The sequence below is a fragment of the Peromyscus maniculatus genome, chromosome 1 (assembly GCF_049852395.1).
Source record: "Peromyscus maniculatus bairdii isolate BWxNUB_F1_BW_parent chromosome 1, HU_Pman_BW_mat_3.1, whole genome shotgun sequence".
NCBI classification, from domain to species: domain Eukaryota; kingdom Metazoa; phylum Chordata; class Mammalia; order Rodentia; family Cricetidae; genus Peromyscus; species Peromyscus maniculatus.
The window spans coordinates 53028263-53047264 of NC_134852.1; the positions used below are offsets into that span (position 1 = coordinate 53028263).

Consider the following 19002-nt stretch of genomic DNA (forward strand, 5'->3'; position numbering starts at 1 on the left):
CATGCCTGGCTCTCAGTCTTCTAATTTTAAATTCCATCTTTTCCCACAATTATCAGTACTTGTCATAGTAACACAGTATCTTCAGGAATTTCCTTTCCTCTATTCTTTAGGATAAACTGTGGGAGGTGAGGAAGGAAGGGGACAATGGAAGTCTCTCTGGCTTCCTCACCTTTACAGGGTATACACCACTGGCTTTGGGGAAGGTTTCTCACTCTCAGACAAGACTGGTTTCCCTGGTGATGTTGGAAAAACAACATTTGGGTTAAAGAGACACATCAAAGTTTGTTGCAAATAAGAATCTTCTCTTTATTCCACATACAGAAACTGACTTCTAAAATTGGGTAGGGGGAAAAAAAAACAAACGACAACTTCAACCTTGCTCTACCTCTGTGTGGGCCCTGGAGATAAAGGTCTGGTTTCTGATGATCAGGCCTTTCTCCATTTGAGAATTAAAACTCTTGACATTTAGTCTGTCCCAAGTTAAGGAATGGGAACAATAACATGGGTAGCCAGTCCCAAGTTAGGGAGTGGGAACCATAAGGTGGGCCGCTTTCTTGGTGAGGTGAATATCAGCTTGGGGCAGGCTCTTCCAGGCAAGTTCAAGGATCCCATACTTGGCAATGCCTTTGGGATGAATGGTGTGCACATTATTCTGGTCAGGGAGAGGTACCACTTCCCGGAACTCCAGAGGGAATTGTCGGGGATGGGAGCCACCACAAACCAAGCAGTATAAGAGCCGCTCCCCGGGCACTAGCTCCACGGCCTTGAGAGTCTCCTTGGAGATGAACTCTTGGGACTGGGTCTGTTTTCTCAGTAGCAGGTCCTGCAGCAGCCTCTGGATTCGGGGGGACTTAATCTGGTACAGGTCCATGAGCTGATAAAACTTTTCCATCCAAGTAGTCATGTCTTTAGCATACCGCTGCTGTAGCATCTGCAAAACATGGTAGAGCGCCACAAATGTCTCCCATGGAGGCACCTCTTCCTTTTTTTTTGAGAGAGGCTTTTTCTCCAACTTAGGCAGTTTGGGATACCTGCTTTTACCTTTAAGATCCCCGAGGTCCTTTTGAAACATCAGTGCCAAGGTTTGTTTGTTCATGGAAGAATGGACACCGGCCAAAATATCTCCTCTGGTAGGATCAAAAGACTGTGTCTCCATTTCCTCAAGAACACTGGATAAATGCTGCATCCGTGCACTTCTGTACGGCTCTCCTAGAAGATGCCAGTACACAGCCTTTGGGTCTGCAACCCCCTTGGAAGTGAGGGGGGGCCCTGGTATGGGGACAGCTGAAGGTTTTTGCCAGCTTTCCGTTTCCTTTCCCTTTATGGGGGGAATCACTTTCAGGTGTTTGGGGCTCATGGGTTCCCTGCTGGGTTTGGAAGTCACCATGCTTCGGGAGTCCACAATCTGCCTGTGGCGGTGCACGATGGCCTCGAGCAAGGCCAGGTGCAACCACTCCAGGTCTCCCGTTGAGGTGAGGTCTCTGAGCAGCTGACACAGTTTGTGGAAACTCTCTCTAGGAAGCTCCTCTCCTGCCGCCATCTTTTCTAAGACTTTGTACACCCATTCTAAGTTTGAGATGCCTGCCTCTGGATGTTGTTCCTCTGTCAAGATTTCGGGGAGAGGCACCTGTCCCGTTGCTGGTCTTGCCGGAGGATGATGCTTCACAAGCCACTTGGTTTGTGATTTTTCGTGTTGGACTCTGTGAGTTTGTACGGCCCTTCTAACCACTCGAGATGTGAGTGGTTTCATCGTGGCTGTCGGTTCATCCTCTGAGACTGCATCCCAAAGGTGTGGAGGTCCCAGTTTATATTTCTCCAACAGTTCCCTCTGTTTATCCATCAACATCGTCCTTAGGGACACCTTGGACGGTTCAAACACAGGAGCCATTTCTTCCCCCAAGGTTTGTTCCTTCACTTCTAGTAGCGATGGCCTCTTCCTTTCCGCCTCATCAGCTACTGGAGTCGGTTTTTCAAAAGGGCTTTTCAGCGGCCCCAGCTTCACAGCACTCCCTCTGAGCTCAGCGAGTCCTTGTCCAATGGAAGGGAACAGTTCCTTTCTTTGTAGGAGCGGCCTCCTTTCTCCCGGCGGCCACTGCGGCAGCGGCGGCGGCTTCGCTCCTTTGACCACCTCTTCCTCCCTCACTTCTTCCAATCCGTGTCTCTCCTCTTCCTCTTCGCTCACACTTTCCATCTCTTCCTCACTCGTGCTTTCTTCAGTCTCTTCCTCCTCTTCATGTGTCTTTCTCTCCTTTTTCTCTTCCTTTTCTATCTCCTTCTTCTCTTTCTCCTGCTCCACCACCTTTTGCCTCTTCTTTTTTCTCTTTTCTATCTTCTCCTCCATTTCCTTCTCTTCCTCCTCCTCCTCCTCCATCTCCTCCTCCACCTCTTCTTTCTTCTCCTTCACCTCTTCTTCCTCCTCTTCTTCTTCCTCCCACTCTTCCCTTTCTTCCTCAGATGAACTCACTCGCGCTACGTCTACTTCATCTAACAGGCTTTCCATTTCCTTGGAGAAGCTCTCTTTATGGACTACCTGTTCTAATAGATCATAAAACTTCCCAGTTCCGGGAAGAGGTTCCATCAAGGCTGCTCTCTTTTCCCACAGTTTTTCAGCCTTGAGATCTTCTTCCTCTGCCTCAAGGCCTTCGTCCTCCTCTGAGGACTCTACCTGAGAGTCGAACTCACTCTCTTCCTCGGCCACTCTTTGCTCCTGCCTGTTCAGCCTTCTCATTTGCTTGGCCAAGCGTCTCTGCATCTTAGCTAGCTTCTTCTCATCCTCGATTACTTCTGGCTGTTCTTCAGAAGTATCCAACTCCTTCACATCGAGTCGGTTCTCCTCCTCACTTAGCCTGTCCTCCTTGACCAACAGCGACCGTTTCATCTTCGTTATCTTTGTCTCTTTCTGGGTCATTTTCCTTTCTTTGCTGACCAGCTTTTGAAGTGCCTTTAAGGATTTTCTGGATTGGGCTAGCTCCCTGGAAACACCCCTCTCTTTACCCATTCTCCTTACTGCTCTGGCTAACTTCCTTTCTTCATGGGCGCGCATCCTCTGTCCTCTAGAAAGCTCCAGTTTCTCTCTGGCGTGGTTCTTTTCCTTCGTAGCCAGCAGTCTGTCCTCGTACACCAGAATCTTCTCCTCCAGTGACACCCTCTTCTTCATCAGGCTGACAACATGCTCAGTCATTCTCCTCCGCCTCATGATTTCTTCTCCGGTCCCTCTCCTGGAGGGCAGTTCCGCCTCCTCGGCCAGCTTCATCTTCTCCTCAGCCAGCTTCTTCATTTCCTCAGTCAGTGCCATTCCTTCTTCGGCAATCTCAGCCTCCTCTCTGAAAAGTTTGCTTTTCTCCATTAACATCTTCATTTCGTCAGCGAACTTCATTTTTTCCTGGGCCAATTTCCCTTGCTTTTCCGCCAGAATCACATCTGCCTCCTCCAGTTGCCGCTCAGCTTCGGCCAGCTTCTCTCTCTTCTGCTGTAGTTCCTGTTTCTCCTCCTCCAGTCTCTTCGCTACGTGAACCAGTTTCTCCTTGTATACCTCCAGTTTGTACTTTGTGTCCTGTATCTGCTCTCTCCCCTTGAGGAGCTTGTCTTCATTGTCCTGGAGAGCTGTTTCCCTCTCAGCCACTCTCTCCTTCTCCAGAAGCAGCATGTGCTTTTCTTGGGTCAGGGCTGCTTCTGCCTGGGCCAGTCTTTTCTTCTTTTCTCCCAGTTCTTTCTTTTTCTGGGCCATACCCTCCTTGTCCTGGGCCAGCTTTCCTTTCCTCTCCCTCAGTCTCTCCCTTCTCTCTAACAGTGCCTCCTCCTGGAGCGTTCTGTCTTCCTTCTGGGCCAGTACTCTCTCTTCCTCCATCAGCGATTCTTCCTCCTGGGCCAGCATCTTCTCCTCCATGGTCAGATTCTCCTCGTACCAGTCCAGCATCTTCTCCTCCTTCACCAGCTTCTCCCTCTTCTCATCCAGTTTTTCCTCTTCCTCGTTGAGCTCATCTTCTTTAAAGGCCAGCTCCCGCCTGTCCCATTCCAGGTTCTTCTCCTCTTCTTTCAGCTCCTTTTCCTGCCAGTCCAGATTCAGCTCCTTCTGGGCAATGGTTTCCATTTTCTGGGCCAGCACTATGTTCACCTCAGCCACTTTGGCCATTTTCTTTGCGACCCTTTCTTCTTCACGAGCCAGTTTCTCCAGCTTCCTGGCCAGCTTCCTTTTCTTCTGGGCCAGCTGCTCCGCTTGCTGACTTAGAAACTCCTCTTCTCGCGCCAGCTTCTCCTCCTTCTCACTCAGGGCCATGTCCGCGAAGGACAGTCTGCCCCCGGCGGCCCTTTTCACATACTCCTGGGCCAGTTTCCTCTCTTCCTGGGCCAGCCTTTTCTCTTCTTGTGCAAGTTTCTCCTCTTCTTTTGCTAGCAGGCTCTGCTCTCTGGCCCGCTCTCTCTCAGCTCGGGCTTGTTTCCACTGTGCCCTGGCCTCCCTCTGCGCCTCTCGGATCAGTTTCTGCTCTTCTGTGAGAAGCTCTTCTTCACCTTCCTCCTCGGACTCCTCCGACTCTTCGTACAGTGCTTCCCCCATATCCAACTCCATCTCCGTTTTGGTCTTCGTTAAGGTCTTTTCCCAGACCTGTTTCCATTCATCCCAATTCAGCCTCGTCTTCTCCACTTCCTCCACTCTCTCACTGGGCAGTGGCTCGGGTGGTAGCTTGCCTTGAGCCCGGAGTTTCTCCTGTTCTTCCAAGCGCTTCCTGTCCCATTCTTTCTTCCATTCTTCCCAGGCTATCGACCTTTGAAGCTGGACCCTCTGCCACTCATCCCAAGACTTCTTCCACTCTTGCCAAGACAACCTTCTCTCTTCCTGCTTTGGCGCTTCTTCTGCTTCGGCCGCTCCCACTTCTCCTTCAGCCGCTGCCGCTGCTCCTTCTCCTCCCGCCATTTCCTCTAATCTTAGAGTCGCCTTCAGCTCCTCCTTGGAGACGGTCTTCTCTTTCAGACCTTCTTTCATCTTCTCCTGCTTGGCCGCCTTCTTGGCCTTCTTCCCCTCCTTCCTGAGCTTCCCCTTGCCTCTGACTGGCTCGCCTGGTTCTAGGAAAGCCACTTCTTTCTTTCTGCCCTTTTTCTGAGTCCCTCCCTCCCCCTCCTTTGTTTCCTGGTCTTTTTCTCCTGCCTCTGGCATCTCTTCCTCCTCCTCCTCCTCCTCTCCTTCATGAAGAAAAACTGACCCTTCCTCCTCCTCCTCCTCCTCCTGCTCCTCTTCCTGAAGAAAAACTGGTTTTTCCTCTTGCGAGGCTCCTTCCCATCCCTCCTCAGCGCCCCCTCTCTCTTCTTCCTCCACCAGCGGGCAGATCTCCCTGAAGAGTTCCCAGCTCGGGTGCTTTCCCAGCAGCACCTCCTGGGCTGTAGCCAGGAGTTCATTGTTGAGGTCGTCCATCATCTGAGTCTGGGAACCAGCTATCCTCAGGTTCATGAGCCGGCAGAGATCATCCCGCCACTCGCTATCTGCAGTGAGAACCCTACCAGGAGTCCCCCCAATCCCCCGCTTGGAAGTTCCTGGCCTTCTCCTCAGTGGCGGAGGTTCCACTACGGGAGGCAAGATTTCCTCACCTACAACTGCAACTTCAGATTCAACTTTTTTCTTCTTGCGCTTGCTGAGTTTTAGAGCTTTCTTGTCTGGGATTTTCAGCTTTTTCTTCAATTTCATGGCTACAGAAATGTGATCCCCTAAGAGATCCTTCTCTGAAATTTCAATGTCTTTGGGGCTCTTTATGGGGCTCCCGGCTGTGAGGTCCTCGGCCTGCTCAGCCTCACCCTCATCTGCGACCTCCTCTTGCTTCCTCTGTCTAGCTGCTTCCTTTGCTTTTCTGAGACCTCGCAACAACTTCCGGGCTGCAGGAAAAATCAAGATATGGAAGTGAGGAAAATCATGGTGGGTAAATGGAACTCTTACTCAAGAGAACAGAGAAAGATGGGGCCTGTCTTTTTTTTTTTTAATTTATTTATTTTTATTTCATGTACATTGGTGTTTTGCCAATGGGTGTTGGGTCTCAGGAACTGGAGATACAGATAGTTGTGAGCTGCCATGTGGGTGCTGGGAATTGAACCAAGGTCCTCTGGAAGAGCAGTCAGTGCTCTTAACCACTAAGCCATCTCTCCAGCCCCCAAGGGGCCTGTCTTAAAAAAAAAAAAAAAAAAAAAAAAAAAAACCTGTACCTCCTTATCCAAGGTGAGGCAGGGACTTGGGGTCCTCCAGAATCTGTATAGTTCCTTCCTAGAAGAATTCTCTCATTTGTCTCTCCACCTTGTGTCTTAGGACCCTCTCTAGTCCTAACTAGCCTTTCTCTTAGGAACCCAAACATGGGCCCAGTTGCCTCATACATACCTTGCTTTTTGCCAGCTGTTCGGACCCGTCTTTGGCTTTTGCTGGGCTTGACCTCAGGTTCTTCCAGAGCTGGAATGCCTGGCAAGGAAGTGGACTTGCTAGGTTCGGTAAACCCTGGGAGATCTGAGAATACATCAGGCTTTTTGTCCTGTTTGGACATTGACAGGTTGTCATGTAATCGATGTTCTATTTGAGAAATGAGGATTTGAATGTCTGTGGGCCGCATCCCCAGAAGGTGGTCCAGGGATTCCTCCCCAATCATCTCTTGCCTATGAAAGCCAAGGAGAGAACAGACTGTTGAGTCAGGCACCAGTGGGGAACAGGAGGGAAGAACTGCTGCAGAGCAGACATGGGGTTGGCAGAGGGACAAAGAAGGGCAGCGCACCATACAGACACCCAGGTGAGGAGAGAGAAGGTCTAGGGAGCCAAGAGAGCAGCCATGAGGCTGTGCCGTACAGGGGGAGCTGCAGATTGAGAGAACAGGGCGGAAGCTGCAACACCAAGAAGGTAGGAGACGGAAAAGACATGGAGAAGCAAGAGTGAAGCCACTGAGGCCATCAGAGAGTCTAGGAATCAAAGGGGGTTATGAAAGAGAAGAAGGAGCCATTGGGAGTGATAATGATCAGGGACAAAGAGCTAGCAAAGAAAAAGAAGGGGACACGGAGTGGGGAAAAGAAGATGGTGGTAAAGAGTCAAGGTAGCACATGCAACTCACTGTAGATCCCGGAAAAGGTCTGGTTTCTGCATGAGGTTTAAGAGTGAGCTCTTTGAATGGATTCCAGTCTCAGGCATGAGGGCCATGGCTTTATTCCTCACTCTTGGGTCCTTGTCCATTAATCCCTGGGCCAGAGGCAAAGCAAAGAGATGAGTAATCATCCCTAGACGCTTCAGCCCTTCCCAGGCTAGTTCTCGGATGAATGGATTGGAATGGGTTGTGTCGTCTAGCAGACGGTGTGCTGTCTCAGAGCGCAGGGATGGGGACACCTGGTAAGCGGCGAAGATTTGTCCTAATGCCCCAATACAGCATTGGTACTTCAGCGGGTTGGCATGGGTCATAATGCTGAGAATTGCCTCAATCAGGGTACTAATGGCTAGTTCACTCATCTTTTTCCCCAGCCAACTGCGATTTGCTGCATCTGTAAGGACACTGTAAGTGATGTCCTTGGTTAATCTCATTTCTAGGAAGCCTTCGTCCTCTTTCTCCAGAACACGGTCTGTTTTACTTGTAGCTCTTATCCTGCTGTGCCAGAAGAACGGCTGATCCTTTTCCCAGTCCAGATCCCGCTGCGGTGAGTGCAGGCTGCACTGTAGGAATATGGGGCAGCCCTCTGGCCACAGACGGGCACGGATCACTGAGTTAGGGATGTAGCAGTCGGGAGCAAGAAGCCATTTCTTTCCCTGACCGAAGTAGCAGCGTATGATCTGATAGGGGTTGAGCCCGTCCCAGGCAGTCATCTGTAACTGAGGAGGAGACACATAATGACTTTGGGGTTGCTTGCTCGTCTTATCCACGTCAGCTCCCTCCAAAGAATCACGCCGGGGAGTGCTCAGTAACACAGTGCTCCCATCGTCTTCTTCTTCTATGACATGCGGCACAAGAAGGTCAAAGGCAATGGCCCGCTTATTGGCGAGGCTTGCCAGACCTTCCAGGTCCTGTCGCCGCTGATCTTGGTAGCTATACTTAGGCACAAATATGGTCTCAAAGGATAAGAAGAAGCTTGGTGCAAAAGGAACTGGGATTTCTACCATGTCATCTGTTATGCTCATAAGGGCAAGGCGAGAGAGCATGGATGTGGGGAGCAATTCTAAGCAGGACACCAGATAAATACTCTGGTTGAAAGTCACCAGCAGGTCGGCCCGGTCATTGGCAAAGCAGAGTGCGCCAAAATGCAGGGATGAGTCCAGCATGGCGATAAGTTTCCCGTGGAAGTCCCAGATGCGGACAGAGCCATCAGAGCCACCTGTGACAAAGAGACTCAAGGGCAAGCAGACGTCAAAGGAGGTGATGGTGCACTGGTGCAGAGGCAATGTCTCTATGAATCGGGTACCTTGTTTGGTCTCAAAGGACAGAAAATCGTGGAACTTCCAGAGCCGTAGGCAGTTGGTGTCTGTAATGGCACCTACAGCCTTGGGTAAGAGGACCAGGTGTTTTAGGTGACAGCTGCTGAGAATGCTAGCCAGGGTCCGCAGCTGTAATCTGGTCCCAGTGAGCACGGCTTCTGACAGCTGGATGTAGTCATCTATCCCATAGGAACAAAGGAGAGAGTTTTCTCGGCTACTCAGAATCCCTCCATAGAGTGCCGACAGGGCCAGCACGGCCCCGAAGTGCATGACTTTCTCGATTCTGGCGCAGCTGTGCTGTGAGAGCACCCTTATCGTACCACTCTGATGCCCAGAGAATATCAGGCCTTCCAGCCCCCGCCCCAGATGGAAATTCCCGTAAGCCAGGCACTGGACAAAGTCCTGAACATCTGGTGAGGTGCACAACAGATACTTGACGGGGCAGGGGTTGCGGCTTGTGTCAAATACCAGCACCTCTGAGGTGCCTGTTGCCACCACGAGTTCCTCTTTCCCCGGATCGTAGGCCCAATCCACAGCCCGGTCGAGGATTGCGAAAGGCCAGGTGATGACCAGGAGATCCCCTGTTATAGGAGACAAAAAGCGCAAGAGGCCATCTTCGGTCGTGCACAAGATCCGGAAGCAGTTGTCTTTACAGTAGATCCGACGCAGCTGCTGGGGGGCAGAACCACAGATGTTGAAGAGGCTGTAAAAGCAGGGCAGACGGTGCAAGGAAAAATTATGAGTCGTCTGGCAGAAGAAAGTATTGTTGTCGATAAACTCGAGCCTGTGGAGCACCTCACCAAGTTCAAGTCGCCGAAGCAGGTTCCCTGAAGTAAGATTCCACTCCTTGATTACGCCTTCCTTGCCAGCTGTCAACAGGGTGTGGGCCTCTGAGCGGTTGTGTATACACACCACTACTGAGGGATGGGCCCGAAAGCTGTGGAGAGACAGGCTCTTGTTCAGGTTCCACACATGGATTTCCCCGGCCTTGTTCCCAGCATACATGAGGTTCAAATCAAGACTAACGAGGCAGCAGGTGATGGGAGAGCCGCTATTGGTGGTGGTGAACCTCTGCATCTCCACCAGTTGACCGTAGCCCCGGCGATCAAGGACTCTTAGCACAGTTTCACACAGAGCAACAAGGCAGCCTTTGGGGCCATTCAGGACGATGTTCTGGACCAGCTCATCCCCAGGAATGGGAAACATCTGGATCATTTCTAGGCCCTTGCCACTCTGTTCAATGGTCCAGGTGACCACTCCCCCAACGATGCCGGACAGAAGCATCTGTGTGTCTGGATCAAAGCAGAGACAGCTGATATCAAAGCGGCAGGGCACAGTACACAGGGGTTTAAATGCCCTGAAATGGTCCCCAAAGAGCCTCAGAATCATGTCACCGCAGTAGGTCACTATGAGATGAAAGGGCCCCGTGTGGACTATTGACTGGATGGGTGGCAGTCCCTCAGTCATTGGGAATGTTCTCTTTTCAACCATGTCGTCGGTTTTGTTCTTCATCCATACTACAGCCTGCAAGACAGCACAAGACAGGAGAGGAGAGGAGAGCCCAGCATTTAGCTAAGCTATCCCTTTTTGTAGGGCTAGTTATCCTGGATCTCACTCTGTAGAGCGGGCTGACCTCGAACGCACAGAGATCCACCTGCCTCTGCCTCCCAGTGTTGGGATTAAGGGTGTGTGCCACCCCCCTCCCCACCCCCCCCACCCCAGCTGCTTTTTTCTTCTTTTGACAGGGCCTCCCTATGTCGCCCTGGCTGACTTAGAATTCACTGTATGGGCCAGGTTGACCACCTCCTCCTCCTATTTATTTGTTTGTTTATTTTTGACAGGGTCTTGCTTTGTAGCCCATGCTCATGAACTCATGATCCTCCTGATATGAAAGGAACATCCCAGGCTGCTGAGTGCTGGGATGACAGATGTGTGGCCTCACATCAGGTTTCCTTGTTGGTTTATTTTGCTGAGGAGCTATCAGAAGACGAGAATAATTTTTACCTTCTAGGGAGCTGGAGAGAGGACAGAGGAAGGGAGCCTTGCATCCTTTCACTAACCTCAACTTACTTTAGGGAAATCATGAAGTCTGCACCAAGCGAAGAATGCAAGCAGACAGGATGAAGGGCAATCCTGAATCTGGATCCTATTCATTCAAGGGGTGGCTCTTCCTTTTTCAGTTAGGAGCTCTAAGGGCATGGCCGTCGGAGGAGCTGAGAGGGAGGAGTGTGGTCTCACCAGTATTTCTCTTGTGTAGCTCGTCACCCACGAGAGGGAGGCAAAGAAGTCAGCTTCATTGAAATAATGGCAAATGCGCGGCATCGGCTGAGGGTACCGAGATTCTTTGAACAGCATCTTGGATCGGTCACTCAGCACAACTGCATCGCCCTTGTCATCCGCTGAAGGTTTCTGGGGAGAGGCGTGGCATAGACTGGTGCTTAGGCACTAACATATTGTTTAGAGAGAAAAAAAAAAAAAAAAAAAAAAAAGCTGGGCGGTGGTGGCACTCGCCTTTAATCCCAGCACTCAGGAAGCAGAGACAGACCGATCCCCATGAGTTCGAGGCCAGCCTGTAGCTGAAGTTTACCTGCCATGGTCAGGACAAATCTCTCTTACCCGCCAGTCCCACAGTCAAGTAAACACACAGAGACTTATATTACTTATAAACTGTATGGCCGTGGCAGGCTTCTTGCTATCTAGTACTTATATCTTAAATTAACCCATTTCTATTCATCTATAAGTTGCCATGTGGCTCGTGGCTTACTGGTACTTTACATCTCGCTTCTCATGGCGGCTGCTGGCAGCGGCTCCTCACTCAGCCTTCCACTTCCCAGAATTCTCCTCTCTCTTTGTCCAGCCTATACTTCCTGCCTGGCTACTGGCCAATCAGCACTTTATTTATTAACCAATCAGAGCAACACATTCACAGCATAGAGAACATCCCACAGCAAGCCTGGTCTACAGAGCAAATTCCAGGACATCCAGGGCCCCACAGAGAAACCTTGTCTTGAAAAAACAAAAACATCAACAACAAAGTCACAATTGCAGCATTTCCCTAAATTATACTGTGATGGCTAATCCTGGTTGTCTACTTTACACACCTGGAAAGAGAGGTATTCAAAAATCGAAGGATTGCCTCAGTCAGATTTACCTGTGGGTATGTCTACAGGGCATTTTCTTGATTGCTAATTGATGTATCAGGGCCCATCCCACTGAAAGCAGAACATTCCTGGGCAGGGAGAATGTGGAAAAAAGCTAATCGAGCAGACCAGAGGGAATAAGGCAGGAAGCTGTGTTCCTCCACAGGTTTCTGCTTCACTTGCCCACCTCGAGCCCCTGGCTTGGCTTCCCTTGGTGATGCCCTGTAAGACGAAATACCCCATTCTCCTCAACTTCCCTTTGGTCAGTGTTTTATCACAGCAGCAGAGAGCAAACTCCGCATGCCCCTCCCGCCTCCCCCCTCCTATTCCAGTCACATGGGCACAGCTATGACACACTTTACAAGAAATCCCCCAACACACAATGGAACCACACTTGGACAGGTTCTAGGTGACCAAGTTGTATGGTGTAAGCAGAGGAGAAAATTATGTTCTTCTGAAGGCGTAGTTTAGCCAGACCCATCCTCTAACATCTCCACATCTAAAAGGTGCATGGGCCAGAAAGGACACAACCTTTAACAGATTACTCAAACAAGTACATGACCCTAGAGCCACATGCAATGTAACAGAACACCCTCAAAGTCCATATAGCTTAAAATTATTAAAGATCAAAACTATACAAATAAGGGGCTGGAGAGATGGCTCAACAGTTAAGTGCACTGGTTGCTCTTGCAGAGAGCCTAGTTCAAGTTCCCAGCACCCACACTGTAGCTCACAATTGCCTGTAATTCCAGTCCCTCTTCTGCCCTCCATGGGCACTGCATGCACATGCAGGCAAAATGTAACACATACAATAAAAATAAATTCTTTTTTAAAAAAAACCTGCACAAGCCAGGAAATGGTGATGCTTGCCTTTGATCCCAGCACTGGGGAGGCAGAGGCAGAGAGATCTCTGTGAGTTTGAGACCAGCCTGGTCTACAGAGTAAGTTCTAGGATAGCCAGGGCTACATTAAGTGAAACCCTGTCTCAAAGAACAAAAAACAAAACAACAACAACAAAAAACAAAACCACCACCACCAACAACAAAAAACTACCCAAACAAATACTCTGGGGACACTTTATCTGGCCAAGAGACAGCAGAGACACGGCATGTATTATTCCACAGAGATAAGACATGTTTGCGAAGCACGCACTTGGGGCCTATTTGCACAGAGCTGGCCATAGCAGAGCTGAGGCTAGCAGATGTCCTGATGCCTTGTTCTCTGTGGTGGTCTGAATGAGACTGGCACCTGGAAGCTCATATATTTGCAGGCTTAGTCACCAGGTGAAGAGTTTGGGAGGGAGGAGGTGTGTCCTTGCCGGAGGAGGTGCTTCAGAAGCTTATGCCAGGCCCAGTCTCTCTTTGCTGCTGCAAAGATTACGATGTAGCTCTCAGCTCCTTCTCCAGCACCATGCCTGCCTGCTGCTATGCTCCCAGCCATGGTGACTCACCCTCTAAAACTACAAGAAAGGCCCCAATTAAACGCTCCCTTTCCTAAGAGTTGCCTTGGTTGTGGGGTCTCTTCACAGCAACAGAACAGTGTCTAAAATGCTCTTCCCTTTCAGAAAATTTCTCTACCCACAGGGTGGCTCCTCTGACAATGTTCCCAAATGTTTATGTCCCACTATCATTATGTCTGTGGAGTTATTTGGAAATTGGTGCCACCCCCTTCTGTTGAGGTGACAACTGTCTTGGTGGTCTGCCCTGCTTTCTTCTTGCTTTCATGGACCATATATGGCTCTTTTTGAAGTGCCCGTTACCGTAACGTAGATAGAGGCCAACCAATAATATGTCAATGTCCTAAAAACACATGCCTTACCTTGTTTTTTTGAATGGCTTCATTCACGGAGAGCAAAAACTGATTCCATTTGGGAATGAGCCTGGTAGAAGGCATTGTTTGATTTTTCCTCTGGTCGTCCTCTAGACCGTTGCTTGCAAATCTGTGGGTATCCAAAAGAGGGATGCTTTCATGGGCTAGGAGTCAGAAGGCAAGAACGATGGACTCATGTTTTGGATTTTGCTTTGTTTTGTGATGACCTTATGCATCCTCAACTGGCTTTGAACTTCCTATACAGCAGAGAAGACTTCATGCCTGGTTTACGCAATGCTAGGGATGTAACCCGGGGCTTCATGCATGCTAGGAGGATACTCTGCCATGGAGCTTTTCCTCCTTTGTAAAAAGAAAAATGCCAATCTTGCTTGCTTTGCAAGACGGTTGCAAAGATCAGACAGATTTCCCGAGAAAACCCCTCTTGTAGGTCTAGCCCGAAGCAGCAGCTGATAACCACAACTGTCTCTAGGCTGCCTTGAGTTTCTGTTTCTTTCCTCTTTAATCCCTTCCTATTCTCCTCTCCTCTCCTCTCCTCCCCTCCTTCTCCTGTCTGCTGTCTTCCCCTTCCCCTTTTCCTGCTCTCAGTGGCTCTCTAAACATGACCCTGAGTTTATAGTCTGGCCAGCAGAGGGCAACGAAGGCCAAGTGACTGCCAGGTGAAGAACCATCTTGTCAGAGAAATGATTCCCAAAGCAAAGTTTTAGGAACCTGTTGGACTGCATAGTAGTTCGAGCCCCTTTAGCCTGGGGCAATGGCACCTGCCTATATTCCCAGCACTCTGGAGGTAGAGGCAGGCAGGTCTTTGTGAGTTCAAGGTCAGCCTAATCTGCATAATGAGTCTGAGGACAGCTAAGGCTGTGTAGAAAGACCCTGTCTCAAATGCCTCCTCCCCCAAGAAAGAGGAGGAGCAGGAAAGAAGGAAGGGCAAATTTTCTTGGATAAAAACCCCAGTCCTTACTGCGTTATAGACTCCTAGATAAGACCCAACGATACCTTGGCTTTTCACAAGCTCGCTAGCCGCTCTCTTGCACACTAAAGTGGAGACCATTGGCTTAGAAAGCTGTTGGAGTTCACAGTCAGAATGGCTGGGGTCTTTTGAAGCAAAGTCAGCAGAATGCCCAATATGGCTAAGCTTAGTTTGTACAGACTAGCCTGGGTCTGAGAGGAAGCAGCAGGAAAACATAAATGTAGAGTGGGTGGGGGTCTGTGAGAAAGCTTCCATGAATATGGAGAAGAGAGAGATGTGTTCAAGACTACCTGTAATTCCAGTACTTGGGAGACTGAAGCAGAACAGGATAATGATTGGGTGTTAGGCTATCCTGGGTTAAATAGAGTTCCAGGCCAGCCAGGACTAATATGTGACTGACACCCCCACCCCACCCCAATCAAGACTAACAGCCAATCCACAGTTCGGGATTTATCTATATCACATAAGGAGGTTCTGCAAGCCCATAATAAGGAAGTTTTTGCCCCCAAATCCACTCCAGAGTAGTTAATGGGGACTGGTAGTGGGCCTTGGCCTCGGCATCTTGGTTCTCTGTGCTCTATAACTCATAACGTGTTTCCACATGGTCTTCCATTTCATTCCCCTCTGGTCACCTTGGAGGAACCAGTGTGATCTGCTTCCGATCCTGCACACCAGTAGGCAGCCTGTGGGCCAGCCTCACACCTACAATGCACCCCACTAGGTCCTCCTTAAGTCCCCAGAACCACTGAGATGTCATGTGTGGCAAATTTGCAGTCATTACCATTAGCTCCCATTGTTCTGTTTATACCCATTGAGTTCCACTTCTTTTCACCAGCCTATGAAAATGCACAGTCGGGACCTTTTGGGGAATCACTGCTGGGTCTGGGGTGGGGCAAGTGAGTCTCCACCAAAGTTTGTGGTTTCTGTCACTCCTACTTTGAAAGTATTCATCAGGTGACCCAGAGGAAACCTCTCCCCTAAGCCCTTCCCAACTCCATCCCTAATCTCAGGGCTAATCCCTAAAAACAAGTCTGGAAAGGGTTCTGGAGGAATTGGTTCCAATGGTATTGACGAACAACTTGGTAACTCAGAAATGATTTGCTGGTGGCACTCAGTCTGTAGTCGGCGTATTGATGAGACAGAGTGTTCGCTGTTTCCTCCTGTTTTCCTTTTCCTTGGGTGGCACGAGAGAGCTGACCGCAGGGGGCACTATACTCCACCACACTGCAGGCCTGGGGCCCTCGGGCTTCACGGTCCCAGAGTCTAAGCGCATGAGACAGACTTCTTGCTGCATTGACTTTACAGTTTATCGGGAAAGGAGACGTCAGCAAATAGTCACAAAACTGGCTGGCAATGGGACAACTGGAGTTATTAAACTTTTCTGCAGCCTTTGCTTCAAACTTAATTCCACCAGTAATATTCGGTGTCCGTGGCGTGTGTGTCCACACTTATCTGCATTTGAGCATGTGTGCTCAGGCTAGTCTTGAACTTTGGATTCAAATGGTCCTCCTGCCTCAACCTCTTGAGGAGCTGGCTATCATGCCTGACTTTTGTGATTCAATTTTAGGAAGGAAGACTAAAATATACTATGCGTGTATATATAATAAGAAGTGACCACCCCAAAAGGAGGGTCATGTGTGTTCCATACTGAGAGGGGACTCTGAATGAATTAAAAGGCCTTGCCTTCCAGATAGGTTTCACATTTGGGGACAAGAGTGTAGGAAGTCTAGCTGGGACTGGAAGGGCCCAAATAGTTGACTGCAAGACTAGAGAGGTCACCTTAGCTTACTTGTTCTTTGAACGGCATCACTGACGAGGTCTGTCCACAGGGTCTGGGAGCACTACTCGTGGACTGCAGGCAGAGTCAAAGGGCTGGGATGCACTGAACTTTCTTTATGGCAGACAAGCACCCAGTAATACAATGGGCTAGCTCCCAGGGAATACAAGAGTTAGCTTAGACCCCTGGGAATACTGGCCAGCACTCACGAGGCCACAAAGAACTAAAAAGGGTATACACTGACCAATGGGAGCTAACAGTAGTAACTAAAACAGAGGCATTTGACTAAAACTGTTTTAATTGTATTTTTAAAAATGGTGTGCACACGAATGCAGGTGCTCTGGGAAGAGGCCGGAAGAGGGTGTAGGCAGATCTCCTGGAACCTGAGTTGTAGACAGTTGGGAACTGCTCAACAGGAAACAGTGTGGGAAACTGGTTCTCTGGAAGGATGTACGTGCTCTTAACCTCTGGGCCTTCTTTCCAGCCCCTATTTAATTCTTAGGATGGTACTATGACTTATTTATTATTCTCCCTTAATTAACTTTTTAAGATGAACATGTAAAAAATATAGGGATTCTAAGGGCCATATGAACAAAGAAAGTCACTATTTCACACTTGGTCACAAAGATCATCTGGTGAAGTCCTGTCTGCATCTTTCTAAAGGTGTTCTGTACCTACACAAGTATAACATACGTTTCTCTACATACATGCTGGATACAGTATACATACATTCTCACTCTATTTAGAGATTAGTTCATATTACTATAGAGCTACACTTCATTTTGCAAGAGTTGCCAGATGCAGGATATATGACCCATCATTTGCTCAGATTCCCATTAACAGACATTGGTCCTGTGTGCGTGTGTGCCTCAACCTTGCAATGTAGCCAAGTAACTCCTGATCCCCCTGCCTCCACTCCCCTAGTACTGAAATCAGCTCCCCTGCCATTGTATTTGGCTTGTTAGCAGACACTGGACAGTTTCCAACCTTTTGTTAGAACAAGAAAAGTCATGCCACAAATGACTTTCTTAGTGTCTCGTATTTTTAATGAACTTAAATTGTAAAACTGAAACAGTAAACGTACTTACAATCAAATAACATTTGAGTGTATCAAGGCTCATTATTAAAAATCATCTTAATTTTTGTATGTAGAACTTATTTTCTTTATCTATTTATGTGAACCAGCAGGTTAGTTCGAGTTACCTACAAGAACAAGGGCTGAGGGTTTATTTACACGGGCATGAGCAACTCACCATTGGTCACACCACTGAAGAAAATGTCTCTACCCCGGCAACCATTAACTGCCTAGAGTCCCAGGGAGTGGTAGGCTTCAGGAGTTTTTATATAAAAGTATGCCCCTCCCTCGAATTCTAACTCTGTAGTCCAGGTTGGCCCAGAGCTCTCTGTGTGGTAACCCTCCTACCCCCCCAGCCTTTGAGTGCTGGGGTTACAAGCCTGGTTTTATGTAAAAATTAAAATTGGCCAGGTATAATAGTGCATGCCTTTATAGTGCAATCCCAACACCTGGAGGCAAAGGCAATCTTGGTGAGATCCAGGACACCCGGTCTCAAAAATTAAAGTAAAATAGTGTATGTAGCTATTTCTGGTAGGTATTCCTGCTTGAGATCACAATGACTTGGACTAAATGTATAAGACGTTTTTGCTGAATGAATGGGCAACTGAATGACCCCTTTGCTCTGTTCCAGTAAGAAGAAATATTGCTTCCCGTCAGGTCATAATGAACACCTTCCAAGGAAACAGGTTGAAGCAGAAAGCGCATGCATGGAGTTTAGAAGGCTGTGCAATTTTGTCGATTGCCTCAGAAACCCTTACGGAGTGAGGGCAGCAATACCGTTTTGCTGTTTTTTCAAAGGTCGAATCTTCGCCGATTTCAGCGAGCGGATTAAATCTAGACATTCTCCCCAGGCTGTAGGCACTCAACAAATACTAGTTACTCTCAGTCTGTGTCAGTACCGAATGAATGGAAGCGAAAAAGCCTGCCAGGAAGCCTCTACGGGTAGTGATCCCGCGGCTCCTGTCTCGGGGGCAGGTCTGGAGCCTCCTAGGAGGGAGAGAGGAACACACGGAGCCGTGTCCTCGCGTTCTGGCTCCGTGCAATCCGCATGGGCGGGAGGGTAGGTGTGTCTGCCTCCTTCAGGCAAGAGCCGCGCCTGTTACCTGCGACAGGACTCCCCAACAAGGGACAGCGAGCTTGGCGGCCCCCGGGGGCTCCCGTGTAGACAGCCGGACAGACCCCGAGGGGACCAGGGAAGCTACGTTGAAAACGATGAGGGAGGACCCCACCGACAGAACGGTTAGTCCTGTAGGCCCGCACCTGGCGGACTGACCCGGGCGACCAGAACGAGCGCGTGTGCACACTGGCACGCGCACGCGTTCCAAGAGGGGGTGGGAAGAAGTCCTCCTCCCTCGACCCCCGCCCCGAGGGGGACCCGCATCCCTCCAGGCCCGAGTCCGCCGGAGAGCGCGCGTGCGCGAGGGCGCGCTGCCGCCGTCCCGCTCCGCCCGGCGCCGAGGGGGGTCTAGCGCACAGCTCCGGTCCTCCCGCGCCTCCCCAGGCTCGCAGGCTCGGGGTAATAGACTCCCGCCCTGTGGAGGAGAGGGACGGCAAAGGTTCCCCGAGCCGAAGGAGAAGGCTGCTGAGGCTGGGAGAACGGAAAAACCGGTCGAGCAGGGTGAAGAGCGGGGCTCGCGGGCTGGAGCCGGCACAAGACACGCCTCCCTGCCTCACGCCCCTCGGGGCTGCGGAAGTCCTCCGGAGACTGGAGCTGCACCGAAGCGTCTTGTAGACTACGATTCCCAGAAGGCGGTGCAGCGGTTCGCCTACGACTCCCGGCAGCCCCCGCGCTCCAGG

The 19002-nt window shown here is 49.8% G+C and overlaps 1 protein-coding gene across 1 annotated transcript; it reads right to left on the reverse strand.

Moving 5' to 3' along the window:
- Positions 1 to 269: 269 nt before the first annotated feature.
- Positions 270 to 18691, reverse strand: LOC102910779 (WD repeat-containing protein 87). Its single transcript, XM_016000477.3, has 6 exons — positions 18309 to 18691; positions 13375 to 13495; positions 10655 to 10825; positions 7071 to 9940; positions 6356 to 6624; positions 270 to 5862 (listed from the first exon to the last, which is right to left on the reverse strand). The coding sequence occupies exons 2-6, from the start codon at positions 13447 to 13449 to the stop codon at positions 521 to 523; spliced, it is 8727 nt and encodes a 2908-aa protein (XP_015855963.1). The 5' UTR covers positions 13450 to 13495; positions 18309 to 18691; the 3' UTR covers positions 270 to 520.
- Between the last annotated feature and the right edge of the window lie 311 nt (positions 18692 to 19002).

What these genes read in the sequence shown, in the direction of transcription:
- LOC102910779 (XM_016000477.3), bottom strand. Translation starts at nt 13,449, where the DNA reads ATGCCTTCTACCAGGCTCATTCCCAAATGGAATCAGTTTTTGCTCTCC. An exon ending in GACCTTTTCCGGGATCTACA is followed by an intron (nt 6,625 to 7,070) that starts GTGAGTTGCATG and finishes TGGCTTTCATAG; the next exon opens with GCAAGAGATGATTGGGGAGG. An exon ending in AACAGCTGGCAAAAAGCAAG is followed by an intron (nt 5,863 to 6,355) that starts GTATGTATGAGG and finishes TTTTTCCTGCAG; the next exon opens with CCCGGAAGTTGTTGCGAGGT.